This window comes from Phallusia mammillata, chromosome 1 (genome assembly GCF_965637545.1).
Source record: "Phallusia mammillata chromosome 1, kaPhaMamm4.hap1.1, whole genome shotgun sequence".
In the NCBI taxonomy this organism is placed as follows: Eukaryota; Metazoa; Chordata; class Ascidiacea; order Phlebobranchia; family Ascidiidae; genus Phallusia; species Phallusia mammillata.
In genome coordinates this window covers 20,287,830-20,308,401 of record NC_137252.1, presented here as the reverse complement: position 1 = coordinate 20,308,401, position 20,572 = coordinate 20,287,830, and the positions used below count along the sequence as shown (strand labels likewise).

Below are 20,572 nucleotides of genomic sequence, written 5' to 3'. Positions count from 1 at the left end.
TCCCCAAAAAACCTATCATTTTAATACATTTGAGTAAATTTGATTCAAACTCTGTTTGCATTATGCCAACAAAGACCTCAAAAAAAAAAACACTGCCAATTACTTTGAAAGTTACATGCCCAAAGTTGGTTTTACCCAAACAACCCAAAACATTTAAAGAAACAGATAAATTAGGAGCCCTTAACCGTGTTTTACACAATGTATCAGTACTTTGTGTAAATCAATGAGCAATCTACAGGGGCTTACTAATGTTGGAAAGCATGCGGCCACTTAATTACTATAAAGGTGGTAGGCTGGGAAGACTAACTGAAAATAAAACAGTTACAGCGTAAGTAATGAAATGATTGATTGCAAACTTCATCAATAAAACAGGGATCTCTAAATCACAGATCACAACCTTAAAGATTACTCCCCTTTCACCGCATGTGGTTAAACAACACACAATAAGCATCATATCCACAATCGTCAAACTTTTACCATATTAGGAACTGTACTTCTGAGAGTAAAGAGCCGAAAACAAATATTGGGGGGTAAAAGGGTAAAAATTGGGTGAATCTAATTAAAAGTTACAAAATGCTTTAAACACTTTGCAATGCACCAATAATCAGGAAACTCTTGGGTATGTACTTTAGTAAAAAGTGCTATTTTAAAATTTTAATCTTTTAGGGGCTTGTGAATGAACCACTGCATCAAACTATCAGGGGGTCAACTGTAAAAAACAAAAAGTATCATTTATGTACATTTTAAAAGTTTGAAGCACTTTTTTGAAGAAAATACAGACAAAAACAACATGTGTTCCTTCTCTGGAAAGGGGACCCATCATAAGCAATCCGCTGTTAAATCAAGCTTGACTCTCTTTAGGGCAGGGGTTCCCAACCTGTGGTATGCGGACCACTAGTGGTACGCGAAGGGTTTTCAGGTGGTACACGAGTAGCTTCTGTTTTGTTCACAAAAACCTCGATTTGCAAGTTTATATTTTGTTTATCTGGTTTTGTTCACAAAAAAACATTCCCCAGGCCCAGGCCTATTGTCATTGTTACGTAACTATTCCTGTTGTTTCGTATCATTACGATCTTCAAAATACAGGTCATGTCAATTCTCAACAAAAAGCATAGATGCTATGAAAAGCCGAACAACGCTGTGCCACAGTGGGCGTTAATTATGTCAAATGATTGCTCTTGATAGATATCATCTACTGTTTTGTAGCTTAAGCTAGTGTTAAATAAAATATGATTCGAACAAATTAGTTGTCCTGTAAGAAGTGGTACCATAGAGCAGTGCTCTACAACTTTTTTTGGTTTGGTGAACCCTTAAAGTTGTTGTGACAAACTCATGCACCCTGTTTACTTAAAACGTAAACTGAGGAACATATGTTCGCGAATTTCCTATGAAACATTGGCGAAAAAGCCAAGACTCGATATCCTAACATAACCCGAATGTAACACAGACACTACCAAACTAGACACGGGGATAAAACATTAAAAAAGTTTACCTGGGTTACATCAGTTAAAACCTACATCTTGTTTCTAATATCCTGAAAGTCAAATATTTATGATTCATTAAAAGTTTGTGATGCACCCTTGTATACCTTTTCGTACTGGTGTACCCCATGCATATTTTGGTACACCCTAGGGTGCAACATGCACACCGGTTGAAGAGCACAGCCATAGAGCACTTAGTGCTCTATGGTGGTACGCGTGGCAGTGCAGAGCGTCCAAGTGGTACGGGATCAGAAAAAGGTTGGGAACCCCTGCTTTAGGGGTTTAGTTTAGTAGTTTTAGGATGAAAAGTAATTAGCCAACATGACTAAGCATAAATTTCATTTAATTCAGACATAGCTTAAAAATTTGATCGACTGTACATTCCTCTGCCATAACAACTTTTTTGTCATGTTTGTGATGTAACAAAGATTACCCTATTGACGATAGCTGTTGTGTGGCTTATTTTCTAGATAGAAGCAGTATGGGAACAGATTTTCTGATATTGTTACATCTTATTTGCCACTAATTGCTGATTTCTATATTCCCGCTTTTCCTTACTATCACTTGTGCGATCTTTTTCGTTGTGTGACATAATCATCAATTGCCAGTTTTGTGTGATAACGCAACATGGTTAACTTCTTTTCGTTTTTGACATCCGCAGAGCATGGTGATATGTCAGCTACATAGTAGAAAGAGCGTTTATTGTTGTGTTGACAATTATTGGTGAGTCACTTTAAATAAATGTGTTTAATTTAATCAATGCGAACTTAACTGCAATAACCCAGCATGTCATTTTGCTTTGTAATAGTTGTACTGTACGTGTAGTTGGAAGTCAATTTGCTCAAGTTGTATTTTTTACACAGCGTTCTTGTACAATACTCATGTGAAGCATGATGTTCTCCACTGTCGCTCTACATAGCTTGGTGAGCATTGAGTATGACGTCAAAATGGCATATTGTAGTCTCATGCTTTATTGTGGATTTAGGTGTGTGATAGTGATTTATGTGTTATATGTTTTCTTTCAGTTCCCAAAACAGTTGGTGAGCTATAAGTAACATTCCTACAACTAAAGCACAGTGTTTAATTGCATGCTTTATGTTGAAAACGTTTCCTATCGTCTCCTTTGTTCTGCATTCCATATGTTTGTTGAATAGGTTTTGCGACACCAATTCTCCCCTCGTGTGACGTTTTACGCTTGTAACCAGGGCTCTATCACAGGACATTACATGGTGAGTGAAACCTCCATATGGTACATGAGTAAAAAAGTTTTGGAAATTACTGATCTACCACAGTATTTGTAAAGTTTGCATCTGTTTTTGTTCACATCCGAAATAAGTTCACAAAAATTTTGCAAAATCCAGTATCTTTTTTTCAGCCTTAAATTATTACCCTATACCTAATAATCATCACCTTAACTTCTGATTTAGGGATGACATTGCATCTTAATATGCATATTAAACTGTATTGTTACAGTGCACAAATACCAAGGACACACTTAACTATTAAATTTGCATTCACCACTCAGACTTAAGTTTAAAATTCAACCAGAATAATACTGTAACTGCAACAATCAATTTATCATCAAATCCTCTATATCAGTGGCTCAACTTTTTAAGCATGCAGCGCATTAAAGAACTAAAAATCTCTCACGGTACACAATTGTGCCGCGCTGCACAGTTTCAGAATCACTGCTCTATATCGTAAGACAAAAACTCAATCTCACTTACACAATTTAAGAAAATAACTCCGCATGATCAATACAAACCTAACTACCAGAGTAGCATAACACGAACTTACCAGGTCAGTAAAGTTTCGTTTTTGACTGCTTGTCTTTCGACGTGGTGGGGCACTTGTTGATTGGTAGACATATTCAGTGGGTCTTTGAGTCCCAGGGGCTGAACCACTTGTTCTTGTTCCAAGGTGCTTTCTGGCAGCAACAGAACTGGAAGATCCCAAACCCTACAAAATGGCCAAATTAGAATGATTAGGCATATGCTAATAAATTTATTATAATTATTATTAGCAATAATACTGTACTGAAACACAGAAAAGCTTGTCCATTTGTTCCAATTTGTCCACAACTTTGGTCAAAACTTTTAAAGGGGTCCAAAAATTAGTGACACATCACCTATTTTGCCATCAGTAATAGGCACCACATTTCTGTACATTTTAGATCAGTGTTTCATACCGGAATGGAGCATAATACCGGTTCGAAATAAATAATGTTTGGTTTAAATACTGGAACAGAATAAAATATATTTATTCTGGTATTTTCTTCTAGACATCAGACTTGAAATAATTGCTGAAGTTTTGTGCCGTTGCACTATAATAAAAAATAAATCTCCAAAACTAGAAGGGTGGTTTAGCACATATTGCCCTTGCATATACACTATAACCTATTTTAAAACATTGATATATTTCCTATGCTTATTTTATATTGGGTCCCATACCATCCACTGTCTTTTATAACCTTAGTTGTTTCTGCAAGCAGAAACTCATGGGTCCCACACATGCAAAGTTGTAAATAATGCATTTCAAGAGATAACCATGTAAAAGTTTAGTGTTGTAAGGTAAAACGCAGTGATCGGGACTGGGCTTAAATATTAACTAGAAGGGTGGCTTAGCACATATTGCCCTTGCATATACACTATAACCTATTTTAAAACATAAATATATTTCCTATGCTTATTTTGTATGGGGTCCCATATTAGTCACCGTCTTTTATAACCTTAGTCGTTTCTGCAGGCAAAAACTCATGGGTCCCCACATATGCAAAGTTGAAAATAATGCAATTCAAGAGATAACCATGAGAAAGTCGGGTGTTGTAAGGTAAAACACAGTGATTGGCACTGGGCTTAAATAATAATACAAACGAATCCGGTTAATCGCATAATCCGTTTAATTGCATCGCAATCAAAAATCCCAAACCGTCGCCCACCGTTTGTTAAGAAAATCGTCCGGTTAAACGCATACCGGTTTATCGCATAAACCGGATATTCGCATCGATTTTCAACGAAATATGCGATTCACCGGATTGATGATCTCTATGTGAAAGTCAAACAGACCGAGTTTTTCGAATAAAAGACGACGATATGATAGTAAAATCCTCCGGAGGTAATGTACGCGAAAAAAACGTAGATGCATGTTTGCATTCTACACCAAATAACGCATCTAACGTTGAAAATGAAACGTCTCGACCATAAAATATTTTTGAAAAGTTATTAGGAGATTAAATCGGCGTTCAGTTTACCGCTGTGCGATAACTAGGAATCGTTATCTCAAAGCTGTGCACATTGTTTCTTTTTTGTTGGCTTATCTCAGGGGTTCTTAACCTGGGGTGCACGCACCCCCAAGGGGTGCGGTAACTGTTCCTAGGGGGTGCGGGGATGCTGAATCATTAAGGTTGGTTAGGTCTATTCTATTTAAGCAATTACAGAAGGGGGAGCGAAAATTGGTTAGTGATTTGCAAAGGGGTGCGAAAATTGGTTGGTGATTTGAAAGGGGTGCATCAAGGAAAAAAGGTTAAGAACCACTGGCTTATCTTATCGCCAATAGTGATATAACAAGCGTTTAAAAGAGTTCAACACGTTAAAATTACGAAATTGGTGTTCAAGGATGGCAGTACGGTACGCAGCAAATTTCATCAAAAAGTACGGTACGCAAAGAAAGCTGAGGTACGGGTACGGTCCTTCACTAGAGCGTACCACCGTACCAAAAGCGTACCGTACCACCGTACTGGTACGCATAATAAATGTTGATCAAACGGCCATTTTTGCATCGTTACCATTTGCAGATAATATCAAAATTGTTCAAAACTGGAATTTGAGTTGTTTATTGCATGCTTTTATCACAATGTCCCTGTACCAAAATAGTGCTTGCAATAGGAGGGTTTACACGCTCTGTAGGCCTATTATTAAAACGCGCACATGACAAGAACAGTGATCAACTCGGCATTTGTAATTGATTCTCAAGTAAGTCAAAAAAAAGCTAGGTACAGTGTTGTTGTCTCTTTCGTCGCAATGATTTTAAGAAAAATGCTGTTGAAAATTATACATTGACGTTGCACGAGCCCATCGTAGAAAACACGTCAACCTTTCATTTCGAATAAGCTGGTTGTAGTTGCGGTAACTTAGCTAACCTGCAACGAAACATAGCTAACTTGCAGCAACTTAGCGTTGCAAGTTGGCCAACTTGCCGCAAGTTAGGTTATCTTGCGGCAACTTAGTTAACTTGCCGCAACTTAGCTATCTTGCAAGTATTTTTGTTTGTTTCAAAAACGGCCTTAAGGCGCCGTTGTCGAAAAAAATAAGTTGCGGCAACTTAATTTATTCGACAACGGCGCCCCATAGATATGTCATGGTTCGTATAAATGAAAGATTTGTTCAAAAACTTTTGTTTCGTTTCGCATGAAACTTAGATTTTTTCGATTGTCCTTATTTTTGGTTTCAAGTCGATGGCAACCCTGTTTAGAGTTTAGACACCTCTCCTTTAAGTGCATGTCATAAAATGTATCCAACCTAATCCCGATTGGTTTATTTGAAGGTATGGTACGCAAATTTTCGTACCGTACCTCAAGTACGGTACGGTGGTACGGTACGTTTTGATTTTTGACATTTGGTACGGTACGGTGGTACGGTACGCTGTACGTAACGAGGTACGTGGTACGGTCAATGCAATACGTACCGTACCGTACTGCCATCCTTGTTGGTGTTCCGGCAAAGACGCTGATAGTAATTTCTTACTGAGTGCGAACTGCACCAAAGTATTAAACTACTGAAATTTGGAAAATGTTAAATGTAAAACAAATGGTTAAAAATGTTCTTCTGTTATTGTTCATGACCCGCAAAACACGTAATGGTTGTAAAAAATGTTAGCTCGCAAGTAATCACACTATGTTGTTTAGATTCACGTAATTGGTAACGTGCCAATGATTGACATATTTTATGTCGTCTATTCGTGACCTTGCGCAACTTATCAGGTGGATCACCGATTAAGAAAGGCATTTATTCCTCTAGTATTTGTTGCTGGTTTAAATTTTTGAAGCAACGATCACACGTTGATCACGTGACAGTCACGCTAATCTTGCAGCTGCAGTTTTGCTGAGTAAGCTAGAAAGTAGCGCCACAATCTGAGTCTTTAAAGGTTTGCTAAAATCAATTATTCTTTTTGTCAATTGAATAACAGGTTATAATAGAAACTGATGCAGCTCGCCTTTGCACCCTTGCGCTGTAGAATGTGCCGAAGTTGGAAGTTTGACCATGTTTCGGTCGTGTACTTTCGGGTTTGGGCTTGCTTGCAAATATGCACAGCGCTTTGCCGCTTAACGCGTTGGTTTGAACTACAAAACGAAATAGGTCAGAAACAATTTTACGTGTATATTAAGCGAGAGGCCTTTATAAGGGAAACTACCCAAAACAAGACTAAAACGTCATAAACTGTCGTCATAGGGAAGTTCCTAAATTTAAATGTTGGGTCCCTTGGCTACGATGCGACGTAACATATCTTTTCAAATAAACCTCACTACAAGAGAAAGCACAAATCAAACGGCGTGTGCGCCAATTACAGAGTGTGTGTGCATTGCTTCTGTTTTCTTTGGGCGATTGCACCATAGCCACGGCAGTTAGGCATGACGTCATGTATTGCGCTGAGAGTAGCACTTTTTTCAATTCGGCCACAAAAGAGAGAAAATACTGCTCCGTTGCCATAGTTGAGCGTCACTGCAACTTAGTTTTAGCTGGGAAAGTGTAAATGAGCACTTTTGATAACCGCGTGGACTGTTTACATAGCAACCGGATTATCGCATAATCCGGTTAATCGCATCAAATGCCCTTGGCAAATCGATGATGCGATTAACCGGATTCGTCTGTACTATGTAGAATACAAACTATAAATTAGATTCACCCCAGATATTGTTTGAAGTATGTCCTATTTAACGTTTTAAAAAACTGACCCATTTTAGGGGGCTAGTAGGGTAACTAATTGGGTTCGACACACAAACTAAAAAATATATAAAAACCACAATGACTCAATCAATAGTACTGCAAAATTTCAGCCCAATCCGCCAATGTTTAAAATTTCGACCACTAGAGGTGTTTTAAGCAACAACTGTTGATGTTTCTGATGTCATAGGGCTGTTAACAAGCCCGCGCAAAAACGTTTGACACCTATAAATGGCATACTCTATAAGCTATCCAAATTTCAGCCAATTCTGACACTGTTTAAAAAAATCACCCATTTTAGGGGGGTAGTGGGGTAAATACTGGCGTTATCAACAAAAGCAAAGTGGGATGCACATCTACATAACTATATCTACCATCTGTGTAAATTTCATCCAAATCCATCAAACATTTGATGGAAAAACGAGTCTGACAAACTTTGGGAAGAAAATAACCCATTTTAGGGGGCTAGCGGGGTAAATACTGGGGTGATCAACAAAAACAAAGTGGGATGCACATTTACATAACTATATCTACCATCTGTGTAAATTTCAGCCAAACCCATCAAACATTTGATGGAAAAACGAGTCAGACAAACTTTGGGGAGAAGAAAAATGAAAGAAAAAAAAGAAAAAAAAAGAAAAAAACAGACAAACAATTTGAGTAAAATCAATATGTGTCCCCTTCAGGGAAGGGGACCCATAATAAATATGCCTATTGGACTACACACTAGAATAGTACCGGTCACTGTGTTTTATCTTACAACAACAAACTTATTCATTCCATTCATACAAGGTTTTTCTCTATCTGAGAAAAAAGGCTAAACACAACAATCAGCTCTTATTATTGGCGAATTGCACATGATTGTAGGGGAGTAGGGGGGTAAATGATAGTGCTACAGGGTTAAAACCACAATCGACACCTATAAGTGGCACACTCTATAAACTATTGAAATTTTATCCAATTCGGACATTGTTTAAAACATTCACCCATTTTAGGGGGCTAGAGGGGTAAATATTGGGGCTACGGGGTTAAACACAACAATTGACACCTAAAAATGACAAATTATACTGTCCAAATTTCTTTTAATTCCGACACTATTTAAAAAACTTACCCATTTTAGGGGGTTAGTGGGGCAACTAATGGGGTTCTACACCCAAAAGTATAAAATATGACATAACAATGACCCAATCAACAGTCATGTACATTTTTATCCAAAGCGGCCAATGTTTAAATTTCTGACCACTAGAGGTGTTTTTAGCAACATTTGTTAATGCTTCTGACATCATAAGGCTGTTACATCATAACACCCTCTAACTGGCATGTGCAAAAACGCCCCCCAAGTAATGCACAAACACAAGTAGCATATGTTCTGTTACGTTTATTATACTGTAACACCACAGAAATCTTTCGTTTGTGGTGCGCAACATTTTGCAGCAACATACAAAACGTTTTACATTTTGGGGGCTAGCGGGGTGAATACTGGGGTTTTTAACTAAAACGGAGCAGAGCACACATCTGCATAACTAAAAAAGTGTTAATCTCTGTACCTTAACAAAATAATTCTTAAATTTTATGTAAAAGTACTGTAGCTGGAAATAGTATGGTGATTTTTTCTTAACAGCACCAACATGCACTGTTTCATAACTTATTCATAATAATCATCACAGCAATCCTGTGAAAAATGGTATTATCACACAAATTATGAGTGACACATTTTAGGCATCAGTAACTTACCCGATGATGAATAGATTGAGCACATTCTTTGATATCCTGAGCGGTTTTAGCTGGTAGAAATTTCTCTAAACATTGTGTGAAGTCAGAATGTGTCATTAATTCACTGATAATGCATCTTCCATAGTAACGAACCTCTTGTGTACTATCCACAATAAACAAAGCAATCTACAAGCAATAATCACAAAATTGAACAATGTTTTTTCTCAAATAACACAAATCTGAAAACAATTTTATGTTTGGCACCATACCAAATTTTCCATCCGATTATGCAAAAGTACTGCAATCTAATACCCGATACTTTAGTTATTACATATAAAATGCATTATTCCATCTCAAAATTGCATTCATTTTTCTAGCCAGGCAAACAAAGAAAAGTGTATTAAAAATTACTGTACTATTTATGTTGATAACTTTTTTAGACCAACATTAAAGAATCCAAAGTGTGTTTTGTGCAGGTTTGTTAACTGTTCCAAGCAGTGTTTAGAGTCCATTGGTAAAGTATTGTAGTGGCCTAAGCTTAATCCATTGTGATCTCAGTTGAGACGCAATAACTTAAAATAGCAAAGTATATGCTATATTTTGCAAGTGAACTGCTTTTACTATGCCCTAACCCAGGGGTGGGCAAACTACGGCCTGCGGGCTGCGACAAAAGAGTTCATGCAGCCCGCTAAATTTCAGTAAATTTGACAGACAAAGTTACCGAGCAACACTAAATAGTATTATGAGCATAGGCATAGAGGTTTAAAAGATACCAGAGTGTGACTTGCCGATACCTATACCATGTACAGTATCTGTACCCGTACAATACTTTGGTACTAAACACAGATACTTTTTACGTGCACAAATACTTTTAGCCTGTTGTTTCTGCCACGTTTTTTTGGAAATAATCCTTTGACACAATTTCTACGCTCGGTTTCAAAATGGTTGCCGTAGGTCTTTAAGAACGCATGTATGTACTGAATAGACGATTTGGTCGAATCAACAATTTTAACAACGATTAAGTTTTTGGATAATTTGTTACGGTGGGGAATAAAAGTAAAAGCGATTCATGTTTTCAAATCTACTGTGCACAGTTGATGCCAAAACTTTGGTCCTTTTGAATCTAAAGATGGATAGTAAAAGCGGTTCTTTTTTTTAATGTTGGCGCAAAGAATTTATTAACAAAAACATACTGTAGCCTATGTTGCAACAAATGTCAGTATATTTTGAAACAATTACAATTGTTGCGTTTCAATCAATGTTTCTACGATCAATAAAGTGACAACAAATTTGGTATTTAGCTGAAAACATAATGTGTTAATATTTTGAGTTAAATATACCATGCGGCCCTATAAAATTGAGAACATTTGAATGCGGCCCTTGTACTGAAAAGTTTGCCCACCCTCGCCCTAACCAGTCACTGAAATTGTCAATTTTTTTTGTCCAAAAAAGTCAAAAGTAAGTGTGGAGTGATATTTTGCAAAAATATTGTGACAGAAACAACATGCTAAAGTATGTTTTTCTCGTTTATAAAGGTACTGGTGTTTGTTCCGATCAAACCAAAGTGTAGCAGCCAATATCAGTGCTGATACAGAATTATCAGGCCAACCCTAAACAACACAGTGACATTTTTTTACTCAGTGACTAATATAATTGAAGCTTGGGCCTATAAGTAGACTTTACTTCACCACGTTCATGAGAACTGCTTAAGTTGAAAACTTTTGTACCCAGTAGAGATATATTACAATGGCAATAAATAAATTTGCATACCGCATTAATGAGTTTTTCAGTTGCATCCTTTATACCATTCAGTGTCTTTCCGGCACCAATTTTTTCTGTTATAACAAAACAGAAATATGCTGTAGTTTTCCGGATGGCTTTGTTCTTGTGCCTGCAAACAGAGTGCACAAAGTTAAGGTTCAAACAGCGAATGCTAATGTGAATTACACTCAGTAATGTAGGTCAATTGTTGCTAAAATGGTGCTCCAATTGTTAAAAAGAACTAGACAGGGGGCTTCTCCATTTGTTGCCAATTAATATGCACTAAATCCAGCTTCTGGTAGTTAACCATGCAAACCACATACTACATTTGTTATGCTTATATTAAATATATATTTGTTGGTTATTTTAGTCAGTTATGTTAGTTATTTGTGGTGGATCGCTGGGTCATTCGGGTCAAACTTCAGGAGCATCAAATTTGGATCAATAGCTAACATCTGTGTAAATTTGAATAACTTCAAAGCACTATTTCTTGACAAAACGCGCATAACAAATCAGCGTTAGAAAGAAACGAATGGGCTAATGGGGTGAATCCTATTAAAAGTCACAAAATTATTCAGAAAACCTTACATTGTACCAACCAACAAAGCATATAACTCCTAGATCAGGGGTCTCAAACATGCAGCCCGTGGGCCGCATGCGGCCCTCCAAGGGTTTTTGTGCGGCCCGCGAAGTAACTTTTAGAAGTTATGTGTTTTACTTAGGTGGAATACCCTGTCAAACCAGTGAATTTACATATCATACAACCATTCTCTCTGGGTGGTATGTGCAATGTTTTTACAGTATGATTGAAGCACTCTTTCTAGGCCAAAACTTTAGGAGAAATCAAATTTGGATTAATAACTAACATCTGTCTAAATTTGAATAAATTTAAAGCACTCTTTCTTGGCCAAACACATATAACAAAGAAGCGTTAGACAGAAAAAAGAAGAAAAAATGCGAACAAAAACAATATGTGTCCCCTTCATGGAAGGGGACCCATAATAAAGGAGTTGCAGTGAAATGAACAGAAAAGTGGATTCCAAAGAGCAAATGTTGTCTAGGTGCATGTTTGTCATGCATGAATCAGGGATTTTTCCCCACACACCAAGATATTTTCGGTTTAACAAAACATATGGAACATTTCGTAACATAACATGTTACACCTTGCGAAAACCAAAAGAGATTTTAGGATTAATTTTACTTAATCTCACTGGATTACAATGCATAGATATGACCCAAAAGCCATTTGTTACACCAAATACAAGAGCAAAGAATAGTAAATGTGCACAAATAATTGCCGTTTTGTGAATAGTAATAGAATAAAAGAACATTGCTGGGAAGAGGGGACACTTATAGATTCTGTTTAATGTTTTTAAATTAACAGCGGCACTATCAGACTTCAACTAAGATTGTGGAAAAAGCACAAGCCCTTGGTGGGCCCAGCAAAATTGCCTTGCCAGTTCCAGATGGGCTGCGTCAGGGCTTGTAAGCCATGTAGCCCTCGCGCATCATTTTGCAAAATATCTGACCACCTGTGAAAAAAGTTTGGTGACCCCTGGTCTAGGCCATAAAGAGGTGAAAATTGGTCAACCAACAAGGTCACTTTTCTATGTATTTGCAATTCATATGTTTTTATTCAATGGTTATCCACACACAACATTTTTTGGTGTTTATCTGTAAACATAAAATCGAAAATGTGGGAAAGTATTCCTGTAAGGCCAAAAAAATCGGGCAGATATGCTTTCAATTAATTTTTTTAAATGAAGTCCATGTATAGTGCCTCTAATTTAAAACATTTCTGGCTAAAAAAAAACTTATCATCATGTTTTTGTCAATACTCAATAGCTAACATTTTGTTGTTGTTAAATTGATCAACAAATTGACCTACCTTTGACCAACAGCAAGTATTGTGGACAACGTTTTTGTAGGTGGGGCAGATGATACAACCTTGTGCAGTGCCTTATCTATTTCCTCTTTCATGAAACTGTTGGCTTTTCCATATTCAGTTAAAAGACAGCGAATTGTTAACTGCAAAAATAAGTATACATCAGATTTATTTTACAAACATTAATAGAGGATTTGTTAGTGCATTAAAAAGGTTTACAGAAAATAATGTATTTTACAGCACATCAACAACTTACTTCAGTAATTACATCTAAGTTGGATCTTTTCAGGTTGCAAAAAATCTCAGAAATTGCAATCACACTTGATCGTGACACTTGTGATCTTAGACTATGTACCTACACAAAACATGACCAACAAACTTTTGACAAGAGGTCAAAACACACAATGCAAAATAGATTAGAAGCAGGCATACATGCAATATAACATAACAGCTGTTTTGTTACAGAAAAATATATGCAGGTTTAATGTTGCCACATTTTAAATTAAAACTAGAAGGGTGACTTTGCACATTTTGCCATTGCTCATACACTATAACATAGTTTGAAATGTTAATGAACTCCCTATTTGAAATTGGGCCACATATTAGCCACCGTCTTTTATAACCTTACTTGTTTCTGCAGGCAGAAACTAATGGGTCCCTACACATACAAGGTTGAAAATAAGGTATTTCAAGAGATAACCAAGAAAAAGTTGGGCGATGTAAGGCAAAACACAGTGATCAGTAATGGGCTTAAATAATCAAGTACAAATTATACAAATTTGATTTAATTTAGACATTGATTGAAGTCTGTTTTATTTAATGTTCTATATCAAAGGGAAAAAAGGAGTAAATAGTAGGACTGTAGCGGAAAATACAACAATTGACACCTATAAATAGCAAACTCTACAAGCTGTCCCAATTTTATTCAATTTAAACATTTGTAAAAAACACCCATTTTAGGGGCCAGCAGGGTAAATAGCTTAAGTGTTAAACACAACAATTGACAACTAAAAATAGCATGTTCTATCAACTGTACGAACTTCATTAAATTCCAATATTGTTAAAAAATTTTACCCATTTGAGGGCACAAGTGGGATACATGTTGGGCCTACAGTGTTGAACACAACAATCAAATAACAGCCGACACTGTTCAAAAATCTCGCACATTTTAGGTGAGGTAACTCATGGGGTTCCACACCAACAGCTGTTAACACTTCTGATGTTATAAGGCTGTTAAAGTACCGCTGTTTTAAATTTTTACGTTTTGGGGACCTGAGGGCAAACCACTCAGTCATTCGGGGTCAAACTTCAGGAGGATCAAATTTGGATTAATAACTAACATCTGTCCAAGTTTGAAGTTTGAACTAGAAAAGTGGCAAAAGGTTTTCTGATACACTTTCATTTTATATATTCTATATCATATTTCCAATTTACTATACACATCATTTGATCTACACATATGATTGTTTTGCAAACAAAAGCGAATTGGTCCCCACATATACGTTTTTGCAGATTTACAGTAAACAAATGTTGTGGTTATTTTTAGATTCTTAAAGACAAATTATTAGAAAGCAGTAACCCAACTTTAACAAAGTTTTGTCTGTATTCTTTTTGCATCATTATTGTCATATAACTACAAAAACAGTAAGACCAAACGGAAAAAAATACTTTCAATTTAATCTCTTACTTTGACCTTGATATTGTCGTCCAAGGTCAGTTATGAAACACAAATTTTCCTAAAAAGTCTTAACAGTTGTCTAACAGACACTATAAATTAAAAGCCATTTGCTACAAAGGTATACATAACAAATTGTTTTTCACTTAACTTTGTTTTGCAAAATGTGTACCATTGACCTGTAATACCCTCTCACGGTGCAGAGGCCAAACGACCGTTTAATGACTTTTTGACACCGTTTTCAAAAGCATGCAGTCCTTAGTGTTCAACAAAACCGCTTTGCCTAATTTATACATCACTTAAGTATTGATTCTTAAACTGATTTGTCAAAAACTAGAAGGATGGCTTAGCACATATTGCCCTTGCATATACACTATAACCTATTTTAAAACATTGATATATTTCCTATGCATATTTTGTATTGGGTCCCATATTAGTCACTGTCTTTTATAACCTTAGTTGTTTCTGCAAGCAGAAACTCATGGGTCCCCACACATGCAAGGTTGTAGATAATGCATTCAAGAGATAACCATGTGAAAGTTTAGTGTTGTAAGGTAAAACGCAGTGATCGGGACTGGGTTTAAATATTAATACTATGTAGAAAACAAACTATCTAAATTTAGATTCACGCCAGGTATTGTTTGAAGTATGTCCTATTTAACGTTCTTTTTCAAAGAAACGAAGGAGTAAGAAGTGGCATAATGGGGTAAAACAAAAAATGAATAGCAAATTCTACAAGCTGTCCAATTTTCATTCAATTCGAACATTGTGAAGAGGGTTACACATTTTAGAGATTAGTTGGTTAAGTTGTGGTGATACAGGGCAAAACATAACATTTGAGGACTTAGTATGTTTAATAAACTTTGCAAATTTCATATAATTACGACGTTTTTCAAAAGTTCATTTATTTTTTAGGCCTAGTTAAGTAAATGTTGGGGCTACAAGGTAAAACACATCAATTGAAACCTACAAATAGCAAAGTCCACATACTACCCAAATTTTATCTAATCCTAACACTGTTTAAAAAACTGACCCATTTTAGGGGGCTAGTAGGGTAACTAATGGGGTCCGGCAGACAAACTAAAAAAATATGAAACCTCAATGACTCAATCAATAGTATTGCACAATTTCAGCCCAATCCGCCAATGTTTAAAATTTCGACCTCTAGCTGTGTTTTGAGCAACAACCGTTAATGTTTCTTACGTCATAGGGCTGTTAACAACCCCCTAACTGTCATGGCACAAAAATGTTCACCAAGCAATCCACAAAGTCACAAATGAGTAACATACAACTCCTTGCCCTTGTAACACTATTGAGCCACAGAAATCTTTCGTTTGTGGTGCCCAGTAACATACAAATACGTTTTACACTTTGGTGGCTTGTGAGGTGAATGTTGGGGCTACAGGGTTGAACACACCAATCGACATCTATAAATGGCATACTCTATAAGCTATCCAAATTTCAGCCAATTCTGACACTGTTTACAAACTCACCCATTGTAGGGGGTAGTGGGGTAAATACTAGGGTTATCAACAAAAACAAAGTGGGATGCACATCTACATAACTATATCTACCATCTGTGTAAATTTCATCCAAATCCATCTAACATTTGATGGAAAAACGAGTCGGACAAACTTTGGGAAGAAAATAACCCATTTTAGGGGGCTAGCGGGGTAAATATTGGGGTTATCAACAAAAACAAAGTGGGATGCACATCTACATAACTATATCTACCATGTGCGTAAATTTCAGCCAAATCCATCAAACATTTAATGGAAAAACGAGTCGGACAAACTTTGGGTAGAAGAAAAAATAAGAAAAAAAAAGAAAAAACAACAAACATTTTGAGTAAAATCAATATGTGTCCCCTTCAGGGAAGGGGACCCATAATAAAGAAGCTACATTATGACAAAAAACGTTCTTAATTGTGTTTGTATACCTTCAAGTGACCTTTAGTGACCCATGATCATGCCGCGCCAAAGCTGACAACAATAATTTAAAGACCATTTATCGTGGATTTCGAAAAAGTCAAGTTTATATTTTTATCTTTATGTTGATCAACAAAGTTTTTGCTATGGTTCGTGCTTGCGTTTCATTCTTTTTTCCTTTGTTTATCGTGCACTGTTCTAGTCGAATTCAGTGTTATTTACCCTGATGAAGACGACCTGTATAGGACGTCGAAACATCGGAATAAAAGTACATTTGCCAGAAGAGCTCTATAAACTTGAAAGTTTTTGCTATAAGAAACCGAATGTTTATAGAGTTTAAACTAGAACGTGGCTTTCTAATATACTTCGATAATATATATTCTATATCATATTTACCAATTTACTATACACATAATTTGATCTACACATACGATTGTTTTTGCAAGCAAAAATAAATGGGTCCCCAGACGCGTTTGTGTGGATTTACGGTATATAAATGTTCCAGTTATGTTCAGATTCTAAGAAAATCTGGGATTAAACTTCAGAAGGATCAAATTCTGATTAATAACTAACATCTGTCCAAATTTGAAGCACCTTTTCTTGACCAAACAAGCGTTACAAATCAGCATTAGACAGAAAAAGAAACAAAGAAAAAAAATACGGACAAAAACAATATGTGTCCCCTTCAGGAAGCCTTAATCGTAAACCAGTGAGTTACTTCTATCTGACTGACAGTGCACACATATTAGGCTGTAAAGGTAACCATCAGCAAATTAAGGCAAAATTTTAACTAGAATAGTGGTTTTCCTATATATTGCCAGTTTATATATACTACATCATATTCAATGATGTATCACACATACCATTTACTATATTTATAATGGATATATATTTGGCACCTACATTTCATTGGGTCCCTATCTTTTTCCTGGCACTTTACAACATAATTGTTTCGGCAAGCATAATCTAATGGGTCCCCACACATATGCATATGCGATTTGGTAACAGTAAAAATAGGACACAATCATTGTTAAACTGGAATAGAATTATGATTTTTAATCCGCACATAGCGTTCCCTGGCGCCGTTAAGTTTCTACATATCAACAATACGATTGCTTAGCTGGGCTTTTTATGTCCAAAACCTGTTCTGAAACAGTTTTATTACTGCTTTCAGTTTGAGAAGTCACGTTACACAGGTGTGACAAATCGTGCTGCGTTCTTGCTCTGCGTTTTGAAACACGAATAAGTTTAAAATTTCAGCAGGCTAAGTCCAAAAAAAAAATCAAAATTCACATTGACCATCTTTAGACCAATATCTATAATGTGTGTAAATTTGAAGGAGTTTGAACCATTCTTTCTCGACCAAAACATGGGAACAAATCCGCAGTAGACTGAAAAAAAGAAAAAAAATATAGACAAAAACAATATGTGTCCCCTTCAGGGATGGGGACCCATCTACTGCAAACAAGTGTTTGAAATTTCAGCACATTAGGGCTTGTATTTTGGCATAAAACTAAAACCGATTATTTCAGGGTTAAAGGGGTAAAAAATGGGTGAATCCAATAAAAATTTAGAAAATTCTTTGGAATACCTTACATTGCACCAACGTTTTACAAATTTTACGTTTGGGGGGCCTGTGGGTGAACCGCTGGGTCATTCGGGGTCAAACTTCAGGAGGCCTAATATCTGTCCAAATTTGACTAAAAGGGGACCCATAATAAAATCAAAATGTGCCTTCAGTGAAAGGGGGCAACAAAAATATTGGGTACTTACACTTTTTGAAAGAAGGATTGCAACTTCATGAATGCGGGTTCCAAGTACATCAGGATGAAACAAGGCCAGCCTTGATATGAGAAATATACCATTTGTTAATTTTTCCCAGTCATCTGGATTTGATAAATCCATTGACTTTATAGCATCTCCCAAACTTCCTTCGGGGTTTTCCAAAGGTAATTTTGCGAAACCTGCATTATGATAGATATTTACTCTTAATACATCACCCTCGCTTAAAAAAGTTCTATTACTTTACTTTAAATACAGCAAACATTCCACAGAATAATCTTGAAAAATTCAAGAGACTGGCATACCATAAACATGATGCTGGCAAATAATTTGAGGCAGGGGTCGCCAACCCGCGGATCCGGAGCCGCATGCGATCCCATTAATGGGCTTCAGTTTTTGACCGAATGTTTTGATTACTAACTAGATGGGTGGCTCAGCACATTTTGCCATTGCATATACACTATAACCTATTTTGAAACGTTCATATTTTCCCTACACCTATTTTATATGGGTACCATATTATCCATCACATTTTATAATGTTTGTTGTTTCCGCAAGCAGAAACTCATGGTCCGAGGCAAAGTTAAAAACAATGCATTTCAAGAAATATTCATCTTTAATTTTGGTGTTGTAAAAAAACAGTGATTAGTACTGGGCTTAAATAATCATGCTATTAAAAGTGCAGACTATGTAAATCTGATTCAATTCAAAAATAGTTTGAATTTTATCCTATTTAATGTTTATTTTTGTAGGAATAAAGGGGCAAAGAGTGGCAAAACAAAGTAAAACACAGCAAACCACATGTACACATAGCAAATTCTACAAACTGTCCATATTTCATTCAATTCCGACACTGTTTACAAATTTCACCCATTTTAGGGGTTAATGTGGTAAGTGGTGGGGTTACAGGGTACCCACAAAAATCAACAACAATAAAAGGGATATTCAACAAGCTATACAAGTTTCAGCCAATTCCTTCACTGTTTAAAAAAACTCACCTATTTTAGGGGGCTAGAGAGGTAAATATTGGGGCTACAGGGTTAAACACAATAAACAGCTCCTATAATGACAAATTCTACATGCTGTCCAAATCTCATTTTATTCCGACACTGTGTAAAAAACTCACCCATTTTAAAGGGTTAGTTGGGTAACTGGTGAGGTTCTCCACCCAAAAGTATAAAATATGAAACCACAATGACTAATCAACAACCATGCAAAATTTTATCTAAATCGGTCTATGTTTAAAACTTTGAGCACTAGAGGTGATTTAGCAGCATTTGTTAAAGCTTCTGACGGCACGAACAATACACAACTTGAGGTTACCATTTTGTTATGCAGTGTGTGTGCACGTGTAACAATACCTGTTTGTTAATACGTGTGAAACAAAGAAATAAAATATGTGTCTGAAAAAAACTAAATATTCAATGCTATGTGGGAACATGGGAAGATTCATTTGCTCTTTGTGCTGACAAGACTGGTTTACCAAGTGTGCCTTATATGCAAGCAACTAATTAAAAACAAGAAGTTGAATGTCCTAAGACAAAAAAAACGATTTTGCAGTGGCATTTCATTTTCAATTTTAAAAATGTGGCTCCCAGCCTTTTTTACTATGTGAAGTTGGTCTGAATGGCTCTTAGAGTGATAACGGTTGGCCACCCCTGGTTTAGGATAATAAAGGTATCCCACCCTTTTGTGCTAAGGAATCAGTTATAAATTCAAGGTTGCGGGTCCCAACATGAATCTGGAAAATTAGCTTTCCTTATGCATGCAATTTATATAACGATAGACTCAATGTGAGCATAGCACATTTACAAGTTGCCTGCTCACTGGGAAAATAACTAAATAAACAAAATATGCAAGTTACTCAATTTTATTTGAACCCTTACCCCTAACAGGCATGAAACAACACATATACTTGTTTTAAACTTTGCCACATGGCCCAATCTGTATGACAAATTATAAAACATGTTTTGCTAAAGCTATTACAAATCAGACTTCACTTGTTTCCAAGTACATATGTGATGACCTGCAGTGATCATGAGACAGCCAAGCCAATACAAACCTATCCATTTTTAACGGTTTAGGTGACACACAGTTTGTTGTTTTACCAACAACATTTCAGATTCTTACAAAACCAAACTTCAATTGAAAAGTGTATTTCATGTAAAAGTAGTAACATATGCAAAATTTAAACTGAAAATGAAGACACATTGCCATATTGTTGGCAAATATACAACCACGTAACTACTGTACATGGCAGTAGAGTAGCATGACCAGCAATAAACTAGAAAGATGGCTTTACCATATATTGTCAACTATATACCGTAATTTTCCGTGCATAATGCACCCCCGTGCATAATATGCACCCTAAAAATGGCATGTCGATGCTGGAAAAAAGCCTGTACCCA

The 20,572-nt window shown here is 36.3% G+C and overlaps 1 protein-coding gene across 3 annotated transcripts in view; it reads right to left on the bottom strand.

Annotated features, from left to right (window-relative positions):
- Nucleotides 1-20,572, bottom strand: part of LOC145223363 (TOG array regulator of axonemal microtubules protein 1-like) — a 118,712-nt gene that overhangs the window by 15,696 nt on the left and 82,444 nt on the right. For all 3 annotated transcript variants that reach the window (XM_080089788.1, XM_080089782.1, XM_080089797.1), the window contains 6 exons: nt 18,156-18,346; nt 13,036-13,134; nt 12,783-12,922; nt 10,904-11,024; nt 9,155-9,319; nt 3,279-3,440 (listed from right to left, as the gene is read on the bottom strand). In XM_080089788.1, coding sequence (XP_079945914.1) covers nt 3,279-3,440; nt 9,155-9,319; nt 10,904-11,024; nt 12,783-12,922; nt 13,036-13,134; nt 18,156-18,346 — 878 coding nt within the window. The remainder of the gene's footprint in view (nt 1-3,278; nt 3,441-9,154; nt 9,320-10,903; nt 11,025-12,782; nt 12,923-13,035; nt 13,135-18,155; nt 18,347-20,572) is intronic.